Source organism: Pistacia vera, unplaced genomic scaffold (assembly GCF_008641045.1).
Source record: "Pistacia vera cultivar Batoury unplaced genomic scaffold, PisVer_v2 Contig212, whole genome shotgun sequence".
In the NCBI taxonomy this organism is placed as follows: Eukaryota; Viridiplantae; Streptophyta; class Magnoliopsida; order Sapindales; family Anacardiaceae; genus Pistacia; species Pistacia vera.
The window spans coordinates 39,637-54,656 of NW_022196016.1; the positions used below are offsets into that span (position 1 = coordinate 39,637).

Genomic DNA, 15,020 nt, shown 5'->3' on the forward strand with positions numbered 1-15,020 from the left:
CTATTTTATAAACAGTAAGTTCAAGTAGTGCTTGAGCTTAGCAGGAGTGACTATCTTAGTGCCCATGTTTGTAGGGTTGTCTTCTGTGTTGACCTTCTTCAAATCAATTGTTCCTTGCGTGACCAGATCTCTTACAAAATGGAAGCACATGTCCATGTGTTTGGTCCTTTCGTGATAAATAGGATTTTTACTTAGGTGAATTGCGCTTTGGCTATCTAAGTAAATAATCACCTTCCCATTAGTCAAGCTTGCCTCATACAGAATTCCCTTCAGCCATAATGCTTCTTTAAACACATCGGTAACTGCCACATACTCAGCTTCAATTGACGAGAGAGTTACAATAGGTTGTAGCTGAGTCTTCCAGCTTATGCAGTTGCCTCCAAGGGTGAAGTAGTAAGATGTGGTTGACTTTCTAGTGTCTTTGTCACCTGCAAAGTCAGCATCTACAAAACCAACCAAATCAAGTGAAACACCTCTATTGCAATATTCTAACCCAACACCATGAGTACTGTTTATGTATCTTATTACCCATTTTAAGGTTGTCCAGTGTTTAGCTCCTAGATTGGACATGAATCTACTTAATAAATATATAGCAAAGGATAAGTCTAGCCTAGTACCAATCATCGCTTACATCACAGATCCTATTATGTTTGAGTAAGGTACAAATTCCATTTTTAGCATTTCAGCCTCAGTTTTGGGGCATTGCTCTTTACTTAGCACAAAGTGGCTGGCCAAGGGCATAGTGACCAGCTTTGACTCTGCCATTCCATATTTTGCCACCAATTTCTGCAAGTATGACTGCTGATGTATTTTTAGTACACTGTTTTTCCTATCTCTATTTATGATCATTCCTAAAATCTTCTTTGCTACCCTTAGGTCCTTCATCTTAAACTCAGAACTGAGTTTTTCTTTTAATTCAAGTATTTTTTACCTAGACTTACTCACAAGCAACATATCATCAACATAGAGTAATAGGTAGATAGGAAAATTATCAGTTAATTTGAAATAGAAACAGGTGTCATATTTGCTTCTAGTAAACCCTATGCTCACAATAAATGTGTCAAATCTCTTGTACCATTGCCTTGGGGACTGTTTAAGTCCATATAACGATCTGTTTAATAGGCACACATGATTAGGCATTCTTGGGTTTATAAACCCAACAGGTTGACACATGAATATCTTCTCTTCTAAGTTGCCATGAAGAAAGGCAATGGTGACATCTAACTGTTCTATCTCTAAGTCGTTATGGGTAGCAACTGATAGCATTAACCTAATGGTTTTATACTTCACAACAGGGGAAAAGACTTCATTGAAGTCTATGCCCTCTCTTTGTGTATACCATTTGGCCACTAACCTGACCTTAAATCTAGGGGGATCATTATTTGAAATTCCTTCTTTTATCTTGAATAACCACTTACATTGTATTAGTTTGTGGTCTCTAGGTTTGGGAACCCAAGACCAAGTTCTATTTACCTCAAGTGACTGCATTTCCTCTTTCATTGCTGCCCTCCACCTATCTCGGTCCTTAGATTTCATAGCTTCCTCATATGATTCAGGTTCAGTTCTCTATATTTCAGTTCTTGCAAGCAAAGTAGTGAATATTAGATCAGCATATGAATATCTAGATGGGGGCCTTACCTCTCTTATAACTCTGTCCTTTGCAAGCTGATATTGTTGTAGATCATTCTGAGGTTCAGTCATCACTTCTGTTGCATTTTCTTCTTCTTGTTCTGTCTCATTTGGCACTGCATCAACATCAATTACTTCTTCTATTTCAGATTGAAGTGTATCAGTTTGTTGGATTTCATGCTCCACCTCAATTTGAGTATTCTCACTAGAAGCTGGAATTTCTTCAGAGGTGCTAGGGCTGCCTGTATCATTGTTAGTAGTTTTACATGGGAAAATCCCTTCATTAAATACCACATCCCTACTCATAATGATTTTTACCCCGTGAGACTTTCTATCCCAAAGCCTATATCTTTTAATGCATTCTTGATATCCTAGAAAAACACATTTAATAGACCCAGGTTCCAGTTTCCCCCCCATTGTGTGTGCATAAGCTGCACATATAAACACTCTTAGGTGATTCAGATTTGATTTTCTACCAGACCACCTCTCTTCTAGACAATCTAAGTCTATAATTGTGGAAGGACTTCTATTTACTAAATAAGTAGCAGTAGTTACTGCCTCCCCCTAAAAACTGGTTGGTAATCCAGAGGTGAATAGCAGGCATCTGACCTTTTCTAACAAGGTCATGTTCATTCTCTTAGCTACCCCATTTTGCTGAGGGGTTTTTCTGACAATTCTATGTCTTAGGATACCATTTTCACTGCAAAAGCTATCAAATTTAGTATTACAGAATTTCAGACCATTGTCTGTCCTTAAAGTCTTAACTCTATCTCCAATCTGATTTTCTACCAACATTTTCCAGTCCTTAAACTTGGCTAAGGCCTGGTCCTTCGATCTAAGAAGGTATACCCACACTTTTCTGCTGTAGTCATCTACAATAGAGAGGAAATAACTATTTCCTCCATGGGACCTTACTTTTTCAGGTCCCCATAGGTCTGCATGTAGGTATTCTAAACATTTATTGGCTAGGTGAGTCCCTTTTTTGAAACTCAACCTATGTTGTTTTCCCAACACACAATTTTCACAGAATTCAAGAGTGGAAATAGTGTCCTTACCAAACCTTCCTTGGTTGCTCGGGATATTCATTCCCTTTTGGCTCATGTGGCCCAATCTGAGGTGCCACTTATCTGTCACAGAGAGATTAGCAGAGACAAGTGCAATATTTAATAATTCAGAGTTATAATTTCCCCAGAGGATATATAGGCCATTTTTCTTTTCTCCTTTAAGGACTAAGTTTCCGTTTTTGTATACATTTAGACTCCCTTTTTCAGCTTTATAACAGTAGCCTGCCTCATCAAGTGTCTCTAGAGAAATTAAGTTCCTTTTAAGCTCGGGGATGTACCTAACCTTAGTTAACTTAATCAATTTCCCACCTGTTAGTCTTATTGTTATACTGCCAATACCTTTGACCCTACATGCATTGTTGTTACCCATAAACATTTTTTCATTATCATATGGCTCAAAGTCTTGAAACCAATTTCTATTAGGGCTCATGTGAAACGAACAACCAGAGTCTAGAACCCATTCCTGTATACTATCAGAGTTGGACACAGTGAGAACTTCAGGTTCTTCTATGTTGTTTAGGGTTGAGGCTAGGTTACTTTCAGTGTTCCTCTGTTTTTTCTTTTTAATCCAGTCAAAGCAATTTTTCTTTAAGTGACTTGTTTTATTACAATGGAAGCACTTCCTAGTTTCTCCTTTGGGCCTATTATTTCCTTTGCCCTTTTTCTTATTTCTAGACCCATTATTATAAGTGTTGCTCTTTCCTGATTGACTGGATTCTACTTTACTCTTCACAAACAGGTTATTGCCATTCCTGTGTTGCACTTTTAGTTCTAGTTCTCTAGCCTTTAATCCTGCTATGATTAAATCCAGACTAGGTACGGTCCCAGAGTATTGTAATGCATTCTTAACAACAAGATATTCATCAGTTAAAGAGTTTAATAAGATCATGGCAAGACTAGTGTCCCCTAGTTCTTGGTCAGTTCCTTTCAAGATCAGTGTCATCTTTAGAAATTCATCTAAATTATCTTCTATTGACCTAACACTATCCATTTTATATGAAAACAAGGCACCTTTCAAGAAAGCAAGGTTTGGTGCAGATTGCAAAGCATACAGAGTTTCGAGTTTATCTCATATCGCCAGAGGAGTTTCCAGCCCATCCACTTTCCTTAGTATGTTGGAAGACAGATTCATCATGATCAGATTGTATGCCTCCTCGTCAATTTCTGCCTCTCTCTTTAGCTTTTCTTCAGGCCACTTCTCTGTGTTCTTTTCCAGTGCAAGAGCTACTTTATTATGCAAGAGTAACGCCTTCATTTTCTTTTTCCAACTGTCAAAGTCAATCTTCCCATCATATTGCGTAATTTCCATTCTGGTCGTAGCCATGGTGGGTGTGTGTGATGATTATCCCAATTTAGGCCCCAATTAGAACCTCGGATCTTCAATCTAAGAGCCCTAGAGTACCCAGAAGTGTTTAAAATTGAAAAACCCCAATTTTCCTTCAAACCCTAGATTTCCAAAAATCTTTTCGATCGACCCGATACTCATTCAATCAGCTAGACCTCACTCCTATAGCTCTGATACCACTGTTGTAACTAAAACCTAACTTATCAATCACACAAACACACAATCAAGAATCAACAGCAGAAATTTTACCGTAGTTCACCTATCTTGTTTCAAATAGGCTACATCCACGTTGAACTCCGGAAATGGAGAGCTCACTGCACTAATCTTTAATTGAAAACAATTCACATACACACTCAGATCAACCCAATCTGAACAACCCTTAAACCAAACCAACCTGTAACTTCTAATCCTAGAGATATCCCCACAGAAATCTCTAAACCTTGAGAGAACTATAACCCTCACAAAATGACAAGATCCTATCACTCAATCTTTACAAATCACACAAATTTGATTCAAGTTGTGTAATGCTCTTAGACGAAACGAAGAAGAAGCTGCAGTGAATCTGAATTTTTCTGTTGCTTTTATAGAGTTGACTGGAATTGATGATAGTAGCCGTTGGATCTTTGTTTGATCAATGGTCTGAAATTGTCCACTCAAAGCTCAAAACGGCAGCGCATCACTAACTCCAAAACGACGCAGCTTCAAGTCTTCACTCAACAGGTCTCTTAGCCTTATTTTCCATGTTCATAGGCACCGGGTTCATTTTAAATGCATTGCTAATTCAATTATTAATTAATGTTAGTAAAGTAATATATACATGAATGGTCAAATACTAAACCATAGCTCCTGGTGCTTGTAGCTTACTGCATCGGCATCAGGGCCATATGGAATTTGAAAGCATATATACAAGAATATGATACCCATTCAGAGAGATTGACTTTCCATAAACAAATTATAAATTCATTTTGGTTCTAATAAAATCTAACAAGTTGTCATGTTTACTCATTAAATGTGCCAGCATGTTGCTTAGAGTGATGGCAGTATTTATTAATATTAATATTTCATATTTCTTCTTCTAATATACTTCGAACAGCCCCTTCAATTATTATGAGAACTCTTGTCACACGTGCACTATACTCACAGTATCAATATCACTAGAAACGTTAATAATTACCATAAATCACTTTTAATTATGAATATGTTTAAACGGCAGACAATGGACCCACTTTTCTTCTAGATAAACGAACCACATAAAAAAAAAGAGAAATTGAAAAGGATTATGGTAAGAACAGGCATGCTTAATTAATTGCCACTTACAGATGTGCCCTTAATTTTATTTCAAATGCCGACAAATATATATAATGTTGAAACATATATGTGTTTCTCCCACTTTTAATAATTATAAGAAATTTTAATAGAATAATTTAAATATTTTTTATGATGTAGGGATAATCATAATCAATTGAAACAAAAAGCTTAAGGGGAGAAATAACTACAACTAGTGGACCATGGCTTGTTTATAATATTACAAAATGAGTAAGCTACTGTAACGCCTTGCTTAAGGTATGTAGTTTAGATTTATTATATTACTTAAATGTTCATTGATCCAGCTTCAATTGAGTTTGTATGTTGTTATTTTTGGTTGGTTGGTCTTTGGTTGAAATGGTGTGTTGAGTTGGTTGAGTGTTTGCTTTAAAATTGGTTGAGATTTGAGAAATCTTGGTATTACAGTCTTCGTCGGGGCGAAGAATAGTCTTCGAGAATTCTCTATAGGGGTAAAATGACTATTCTACCCCTAATTGGCAGGAAAAGTGGAGAGTAAAATGTAAGAAAATTTAGTAGAGAATGTGTTGGAGTTGGGGGTGTGTTTGTAATGAATCAAATGACAAAGATGGAATTTTCTAGGAAGAACAAGAGCAAAATGGGAAAGAGTGGTTATAATATGAGCTAAATACGGGATTAAGTGTAGTAAACCCTCATTTCACCCATTTTCACCGCCACTCTCACTCTCTATTTTCTTCTCATCCTTCATTTAATCTTCCAAGATTTCTAAGGAATTTTAGGGAGTTTTTGGGTGGTTGTTAGTAGAGATTTCATCTAAAGCATCCTAAGGTAAGGATTCTTGCTTTAGATGAGAATTTGTTTATGATTTGTTGAAGTCTTATGTTGTTATTGTTGTTTAAAGTTGTAGAGACAAGACAAGACAACAAGGGGAAGGAAAAGTGCTAGAGAAGTTATTTACCCACAAGGTAAGTAAATCCAACCCAAGTGAAGATTTAAGAACTTTTTTGAGTAGAGATTTATGTATGTATGTGTATATCTTATTTTTATTGAGAAATTGTGATGAGATGGATGGTTATTTCTAGTTATTGTTGTGTATACTTGAGTTATGAGAAGAGTTGAGATTTATGATGTTGAGTTGAGCTTGAGTTGAGTTTGATGGAAGTTGGAGAGAGTTTTGAGCCAAATTCTTTGGGAGTGTCTTTCTTTGACAGGAACGTAGAGAGTATAAGGGAGTTTCTCCCATTTTGGGATGACTCAATAGGGGAGAAGAGTTATAGATCAAGTAGAGTTTTGTATGCACATGAGTTGTATGATGAAATGCTTGAGTAAGGCATGAGTAAGAGTAGAGAACCTTAATTATTGCTACATGGCATAATTGCATTTCATGAGTGCATTAATGAGCATGAGTCATCCATATGCATTAATTGCATTAGAGAAATAGAGTAGAGAACTTTGAGTGTGAGTTTCATGAAGAGAAAAGAGAGAAAAAGAGAATAGAATAGGTTGTGCAATGGGAAACCCGTGAGTAATGGGTAGAGTATTCCCGCATGTATACCGCATTGAGAGAGCGGCATCAGTACGAGAGAGAGAAGTGGTGTAGCCCGTGAGAGTGCATGCGGATGAGGGCTATACCCGAGAGTACCCGAGAGAGAGATTATGCACTCACATGGCTAAGGGTTCCAAATCCATGCATAACCAAGTCCGATCGGCTAGAATGAGTAGAAGTCACGTAGAGCGGGAATGAGTCCCGGCCGTGCCTCCGGTAAGATGAGGTTGTGACTTACTAAAGAGAATTAGTAGAAAAGAGTTGTGAGAAAAAGAAAACAGAGAGAAGTATAAGAGAAAGAGTAAATGAGAATTGTAAGGAAAGAATTATAGAGAGAGTTACGGGGTTAGATGAGTAGGGGATTTACTTACTGAGCATTATTTTAGTGCTCACCCCGTTGTTTCCTATGTTTTGCAGGATCTAGGTGAGGACACGGTCGGATGGACATCGGCACGCGAGGGGAAGCGGTTACACTATCCACCATGTTTTTGATCACTTTTGTACATGATACAAATTTTGTGTAAAGAATATATACATATATATATATGTTTAATAAAAGAAAATTTTGGGCCCAACTATTTATGTTATCTTCCATGTGTTTTCATTATGTATATTTTATGAGTATATGAGTAGAAAGTGGCTATTACAACTACATTTTCCCACCCAAGGTTTGGCGAATCTACGGCTCCCACCCATGGTTTCATAAATTACAGATTCCTACTCTTAAATTAATACCGTTACTTTTCTCTCAAAATAACCCCCAGAGAAAATCCCTACCAAGCCAAAAATCCAGCTTGATTCCGGCACTATTGGACCTCCCCGACACCACCATCATCATCCCCTTATCCTCCTCACAAAAACCCCTAACTTTTCCACCCAATTGCACCTCGACGAGGTGCCAGAATTTGGCTGAAAAGGCGCGATAAAATGCGAAAACCTAAGGGAGAGGTGGTGGTGATCGACGGACAATTACGGTCGGCGATGTTGAGGGTTTTGATGGGAGGGAAGCCAGTGATGCTATTGGTGGTGTTGGGGGTGGTTTTCGGTGTTGGGACTTGCCAGAATTTGGATGAAACGCTGATTGAAACTAATAGCAACAACCAGTGATTGGGAGGTTCAATCAAACGGGGAGGTTAAAAGGTTTTGATGTGGGGGTTGAGAGAATTGTAATGGTGGTGTCAAGAGGGGTCGACTGCATTGGGAATATGCTAGAATGGCCTAAAATTGTCGGTGGGGTGAATTTCAGAAATCAAGGATAATTTTGAAATTTTTACCCATTTTGTCTTTTTAACTACTAGATTAAATAATTTTTTATTAATTTAAGGGTGAAAATCAGTAACTTATGAAACCATCGATGAAAATTGCAAATTCGCGAAACCTTCCTTGAAAAATGTCGTTTTACTCTTACAAAATTAATGAAAGGATCCAGACAAACCAACTCCCTCTCTAGTCTTTTCAATTACACCATTCATAACTTGAACGTGACTAGTGCTCCTGCTCCTTGTCGGGTTTCCACTTTCCATTTATTTATTTGATATATTTTTAATTATTCAGATATTTATTTATATTCTTTTCCACTTTTTGTTTCTCAGGATGTCTAAGTTAGTTTGTACATATCTCAACTAATTATTTGAGATTCTAAAATTGACAATTAAATAAATCTTTTCAATGACCCCTTATTAGTAATCTAATTAAAAACTTAAAACCTCTTAAATAATATACCAAAAAATTTTAATTGACTGTTAATCCACCAATTATAATTCCTCTTTATATTCTTACTTACACTGTTTTCCTTAAATAACTTATCATATCATAATTTTCAATTTTAGTTTAAATAATTAAATATAAAATAAACGTTTAGACGTGCTTTCATTATGACGTTAGGTTATTTCCAAATTCACCCTCAAACAAACCAACAATCCCCAAAAACGGTGTTAGGCTCTCCTAATAATCCGGATTCTGGGGAAAGTATCTCCCCCTCTGTGCTATTTTGTTTAAAAATTAATTAACATTAAAATTATAAAATTATAAAGTTTCACTTGTGTCTCTCACTCGCTTCACTCTCCAAAACCTCCACACTTACAGTGTTCACATTTCAAATCTCTTCATCACACCAAACCCTAATTCCCAAGAATCCACTAATTCCTGAGCACTTTCACCCTTCCCTCACTCATTCCACTCAAACTCTCCATCAGAGACCCACCTCCATTTCCATGGCATTACTGTAAATATATGATGACACTGAGGGTAAAATCGATTGCTAATGGGTGTGGCGAAAGCGTGGAGTTTTAGCTTGATATCGGCGAACCTGGCTTTGTTACAGCAACAGAACGGTTACAACGGCAACGGAAATGTCAAACATTTTGTGCTGTGGAGATGGCGATCCTATGGTTCGCAGCGTAGGAAGATCTCGTGGCCTTTAGTTTGTGGTTTGATGCTTTTTGCTTTGGGGTTGATTTCGCTCTTCACTGGTCATGTAGCATCTGATCTTGAATGGTACTCTCAGCGATTGGTTAAGCCCAGCTTGTACTCCAAATTGGTAAATTTTTCACCTTTTTTTTTCCCTTTTAATTTTAGTTTGAATACTTGAGCTACATAGCTTACACTGACTATGAAATACGTGCTATGTAATGTAGAGGGAAGGAATTGGAAGTCGACATGCGCAAATTGAAATTTGGAAATCGAATTATTCGAATTATTACTATGGATGTAGCGAAAGAAGCAAAAAGTCTGCTGGTAAATACAACTTGTTTCAGTTACTGTATTATTATTTTTTAGTTTGTTGTTCCTTGTTATCATTATCACTAAATTACTTAAAAGATTTACTGAACCATAATGAATGCATTTTTCTATGGTAATTTTACTGAATCTGCCTTTTTTGTCGGTTCTGTTTTTTTTTTTTTTTTTTTTTTTTAAATTATACTTTGTAAACAACTGCTTTCAGCTTTCTAAGTGCTAATAAACATTTTATTTTTTTTAATGTTGTTGGTCCATGATCAGAATTGGACTGGATTTGATGGAGACTTTTCCAGTATCAGCCGCTCTGTCTATGTTTTTGTATTTTTTTTTTTTTTTCTTTCTAACACTGCTAATCTTGATAACTAGCTGCCACAACCGAGCGATCATCAAATGGCTATTTGCTTATTGCAGCAAGTGGAGGACTCAACCAACAAAGAACAGGAGTAAGTAGTAGATATTATTTCCTGTTCTAGTAGAAGATATTGTTGTCATACCAGTTATATTATTACAATACAATACACCAGCAGCTTTTGAATAATTGATTTTAGTTATGTGAGGTTGAATTAAGTCCTAACTAGTCTTTTAAATGATACTCGTAAAACACACACGCACAGACGCACACACACACAAAAGGTCCTTATCCAGTGCTGGCCCTGGTGAGGCAGGGCCCTGCAAGGGCTATTGTGGATGTGGCCTGGCTTTTCGCATGAATTGATGTCATTGAAGACTTGAACCTAAGTATTTGTGCTTATCAGTTTCCGAATTTATACCAAAATTGATTTTGTTACATTTGGGAATAACAATCATTTCTCAAACTCAGATAACAGATGCTGTGGTTGTTGCTCGTATTCTTAATACCACTTTAGTTGTACCTGAGTTGGATCATCATTCCTATTGGAAGGATGATAGGTAAGTTGAGATTCTATCAACTACTAGCAGTAGCATTTGAACTGTAATCCATTTCTCCTGTTGTGTTGCTTACCAATTTTCCTCTTGTTGTATGTGTCATGCAGCGAATTTGTCAACATATTTGACGTTAATCATTTCATTTCTTCTCTTTCAAAAGATGTGACTATTGTAAAAAGAGTTCCTGATAAAGTGATGCGATCAATGGAAAAACCACCTTACACTATGCGAGTTCCTAGGAAATCAACCCCTGAATATTATCTTGATCAAGTTCTGCCGATACTGTTGAGAAGACGTGTAAGTTTTACTTGGTACAATCTGTAATTATTATTATTATTATTATTATTATTATTATTATTATTATTATTATTATTTCTTTCAAATTTGATTTTATATATAATTTGCTGATAAAAGCTTTTATCTTTTCTTTAGTTACTAGTACAGCCTTGACTCTTTCTTTTAAGATTTTGACTTGGATATATCTCATGAATTCAGAATGTCTGTGATTCTATGAAACTATCAAGTTAGGTTTAGTATTTGTTGTTCCTGTGATATCCTAAATTTTTTATCCATTATCTGTAAGACAATCTTTGTTAAAAGGTTCCATTTTGGTCTCATTAACACCCTGGATATGCAGGTGGTGCAACTGACAAAGTTTGATTATAGACTTGCTAATGACCTAGACGAGGAGCTGCAGAAGTTGCGTTGCCGAGTAAATTATCATGCTTTAAGATTTACAAAACCTATCCAAGGACTTGGTCAGAAACTTGTCATGAGAATGCGAAAGATGGCAAAACGTTTTATTGCAGTTCACTTGAGGTTTGTCCTGATAATTAAAAAGTATGAAAGTTAAGTGTACATGTAGTGCTATGTCTATAAACACTCAAATAGATTACAATGTATTGTGCTGGATGCCACTCATCCTCATATTTTTGTTCTATTCTATGTGGTTCTGAAGATATGTCCTAAATAGTTAATCATTCAATACTTTCACAATCATTTTTCTTCAGTTATTTGTAGATTTCCAACTGCAGCTCCACACCTTCATACAATTGTCTGTAAAGACATAAATTTTATATATAAGGGTGTACATATATACAAGAATGGTTATAGAGGATGAATTTCTTTTCACATATTTGAATTTCCATAATGTGCCGAAAAATATTTAATTACAGGTTTGAACCTGATATGCTAGCATTTTCTGGGTGTTACTATGGTGGAGGTGAGAAAGAGAGATATGAGCTTGGTGAAATAAGGAAAAGATGGGCAACATTACCTGTGAGATTACTATTCATTATGACCTATTTTCTTTGGTTGTTCATTTCAGTCAGCAGAATGTTTAATTTATTTGTTGTTTTCACACAAATGACCAAAAAGTTCTGATGGAATACACAATCACTGTCTATATTCCGTTTTTCAATTGGTTTATTTTATTGAAAAATGCAAATACATTTCTTAACCAATTACCCAAAGATTATGTGTACAGTGCTTATGAAAAGTTGTACGCCTATTTCTTCCATCTATATCAAGTAATTTGAAGGTAACATTGTATTTCTCCATTATTTATGCAGGATTTAAGTCCTGAGGGAGAGCGCAAGCGAGGGAAGTGCCCACTTACTCCTCATGAAGTGGGGTTGATGCTGCGGGCAATTGGTTTTGCAAATGATACATACCTCTATGTTGCTTCTGGAGAAATATATGGCGGAGAAGAGACTCTGCGGCCTTTAAGAGAACTCTTCCCAAACTTCTATACAAAGGAGATGCTTGCCAATGAAGAGCTGAAACCTTTTCTTCCATTCTCATCTAGGCTTGCTGCCATTGACTACATTGTCTGTGATGAGAGCGATGTTTTTGTCACGAACAACAATGGAAATATGGCCAAAATTCTTGCGGGTCGAAGGTGAGAAATCTGGTCCATTTATTTTGTATCACGCTCTTATGCATTTCGATTTAAACTTTGTTTCTTGGGTATGAAGGTATGGTTGATTGAGTTGTGCTTAAATATTTATCTGTGGATTGCTGATGATGAATAGAAATAAATTTTCTGGTTCAACAAAACGCAAGAACTGTAAATTTGGATGCAAGAATACAACGCATTGACTGGGATATAGCAGTGAGGACTGAGGAGAGCCAACTGAATGAAGTCACTGACTTAAATCTTAATTTTGAGTATGGTAGAATAAATCTAATAGAAATTCCGGCTCATACATTTAGTGGATTCAAGCAATATTTATGAGTGAAATTAATTTAATTTTTTGTTCAGTGATGATTTGGTGTTAGTGAGTCAACTAGAAAATAATGTTTGAAATTAGGCCTTTAGGCCTCATGCTGATGAGGGTTAGCCAGCTAGGGTATCATTGTCATTAGAGGAATGGAACTTGAGGCTGCTTATTGGGTACCATCATCATAATCCTTGCATCTTTCCTGCTAATGCTTGAAAAAGTCTCTGTGATTTCATTCTTGCAATAAAGGGGGTTCACTAGGTTTGAAGCATATGAACTCATATTTTTAATCTTCACATTTACTGCTCATTGATAATCCCTTGTTGGATTGTTCTGCACTTTGGAACCAAGTGGCTAATATGGTAGCAAAATAACTGTTTGCCATCTGGCCGAATGAGTAACAGCTTAATAAACTTCTTCGGGACTTTGTTTTTTAATATTCATTCTTATCTATATTGTCAGTAATGGTTGGTAATTAATATGAAATTGCTCGTTGAAAAACAACTAAAAGTTCTGTTCTTAGAGATTTCTCTCACTAGGGGCCCTCTAGTTGTTCTGAAAGAACAGAAATTGAACTGAAAAGTTAACAGTATCAATTAAAAAGTGGGTGAATATTCTTGATTCTGGAAATATGTAGTGTGGTGGGTGTCCTTATCTGTTATGTATTTGCCAGTGATATTATCTTACGACTATCGTGTAGCATTTGATTTTTATAAATCTGACATTGTTTGTACTAATCAGCTCTAGTTGGTATTCAAACTTATTTTAGAATACAGTTACAACTGCATGACAAAATCTGACAAAAGCTAGTAGACTGGTTTGTCCACTAAAATAAACTTAACTGGGTGTTGTAGGTTGGTACCGAAAGCTGCATTTTAGAAATTGACTTAAAAGAATTTAGGAGTTTGATAGAATAGTCACAAGGTTTACTTGTGAAGGTGGATGCCTCTTGATTTTGACAGGAGTTGACAGCTTTCTCTACGGTAGTGCAAAGTGAAACAACTTTTTATGCAGATAATAAACTGACTTTAATGACACAAAGTACAGCATTTATCAGAAAATAACTTAAAACTGCTAAAAACCAAGCTAAATAAAAGTATATTAATAAGGCTACAATTGAACATGAAACAGTATATTGGGACTTACATTTGGTTCAAAACAGTATATTGGGACTTACATTTGGTTCATAAATTTTATTGTGCTTGGATTTTTCTGTCTCTTAGAAAGGGATAGCTGGCAATATCCATTTCTGTTTTACTGTCTAATAAATATTGGATCTTATTAACTAAAGTATCATCTCCCATAGTGAAATATTCAGATTTCAGATTCCTTGTTCTTGTGACTGCTGATCTTCATAGTTTCAATCATCCTTTATCACTATTTTTGCTCTTTGATTTTGTTTTTCCTTCTGGACATTCATCAGTAACTATCTCTTATTGATCATGCATGATGCATTGTAGGAGGTACATGGGGCATAAGAGGACCATCAGACCAAATGCGAAGAGGCTCAGTGCTCTGTTCATGGCAAGACATAAGATGGATTGGGATACTTTTGCCAGGAAGGTAAAGTCATGCCAAAGAGGATTCATGGGAGAGCCAGATGAGATGAAACCAGGAAGAGGTGAGTTTCATGAATTCCCAGATTCGTGTATCTGTGAAAAACAAGCCAATGATAATGGAAACAAGAAAAATGGGGATCATCACTTGAAATTAGATTCCGTGAACTCAGTTGTTAAATCTAAAGATGAAGAGAACCAAGGTGAGAAAAAATTTAGAAACAGCATGGGAAAAGTGCGGGTAAATACTGTAGATGACGAGTTTGATGAACATTTTCCTGACTAAGGGGCTAAAGTTTTTAGTGCGGCTCAAGCCAACTCAAATGGCTGAATTTGACTTTATGTACAGAACAAAGGAAACCTTTGATGGATTGCAATTGTTAATAAATAGTTTTTGTTAGGTATAGGTATGTAGGTAATTCCCAAATCCTGTTGTGATGTTTTACTTAATTACATACATAATGACCTCCGGTTAAATTGGTGTGTTATATGTTTACCAATGTGCTGGTGAAGCCCAATTATTAACCGATACTTATATAGTTTGATGATAAAATCCTCTTTCATCGATCCACGCGACTCAAGTATTCTGTAAATCTCTTTTCGTGTAAGTAATAAACTGCTTGTTATTATCCTTAGGGGCACTTAAGGTACCTAAACTTTAAGACCAAAAAATGTAAACTTCAGATAATATACATTAGTTTTCATCAAGCCAACTTTTTCTATCAAACT

The 15,020-nt window shown here is 36.1% G+C and overlaps 1 protein-coding gene across 1 annotated transcript; it reads left to right on the top strand.

Moving 5' to 3' along the window:
• Window positions 1-8,870: 8,870 nt before the first annotated feature.
• Window positions 8,871-14,577, top strand: LOC116129637 (O-fucosyltransferase 29). Its single transcript, XM_031415366.1, has 9 exons — window positions 8,871-9,407; window positions 9,505-9,604; window positions 9,974-10,050; window positions 10,428-10,516; window positions 10,621-10,810; window positions 11,151-11,332; window positions 11,689-11,791; window positions 12,085-12,413; window positions 14,196-14,577. Exons 1-9 carry the CDS (start codon window positions 9,132-9,134, stop codon window positions 14,575-14,577), a joined length of 1,728 nt encoding a protein of 575 aa, XP_031271226.1. The 5' UTR covers window positions 8,871-9,131.
• Window positions 14,578-15,020: the final 443 nt, after the last annotated feature.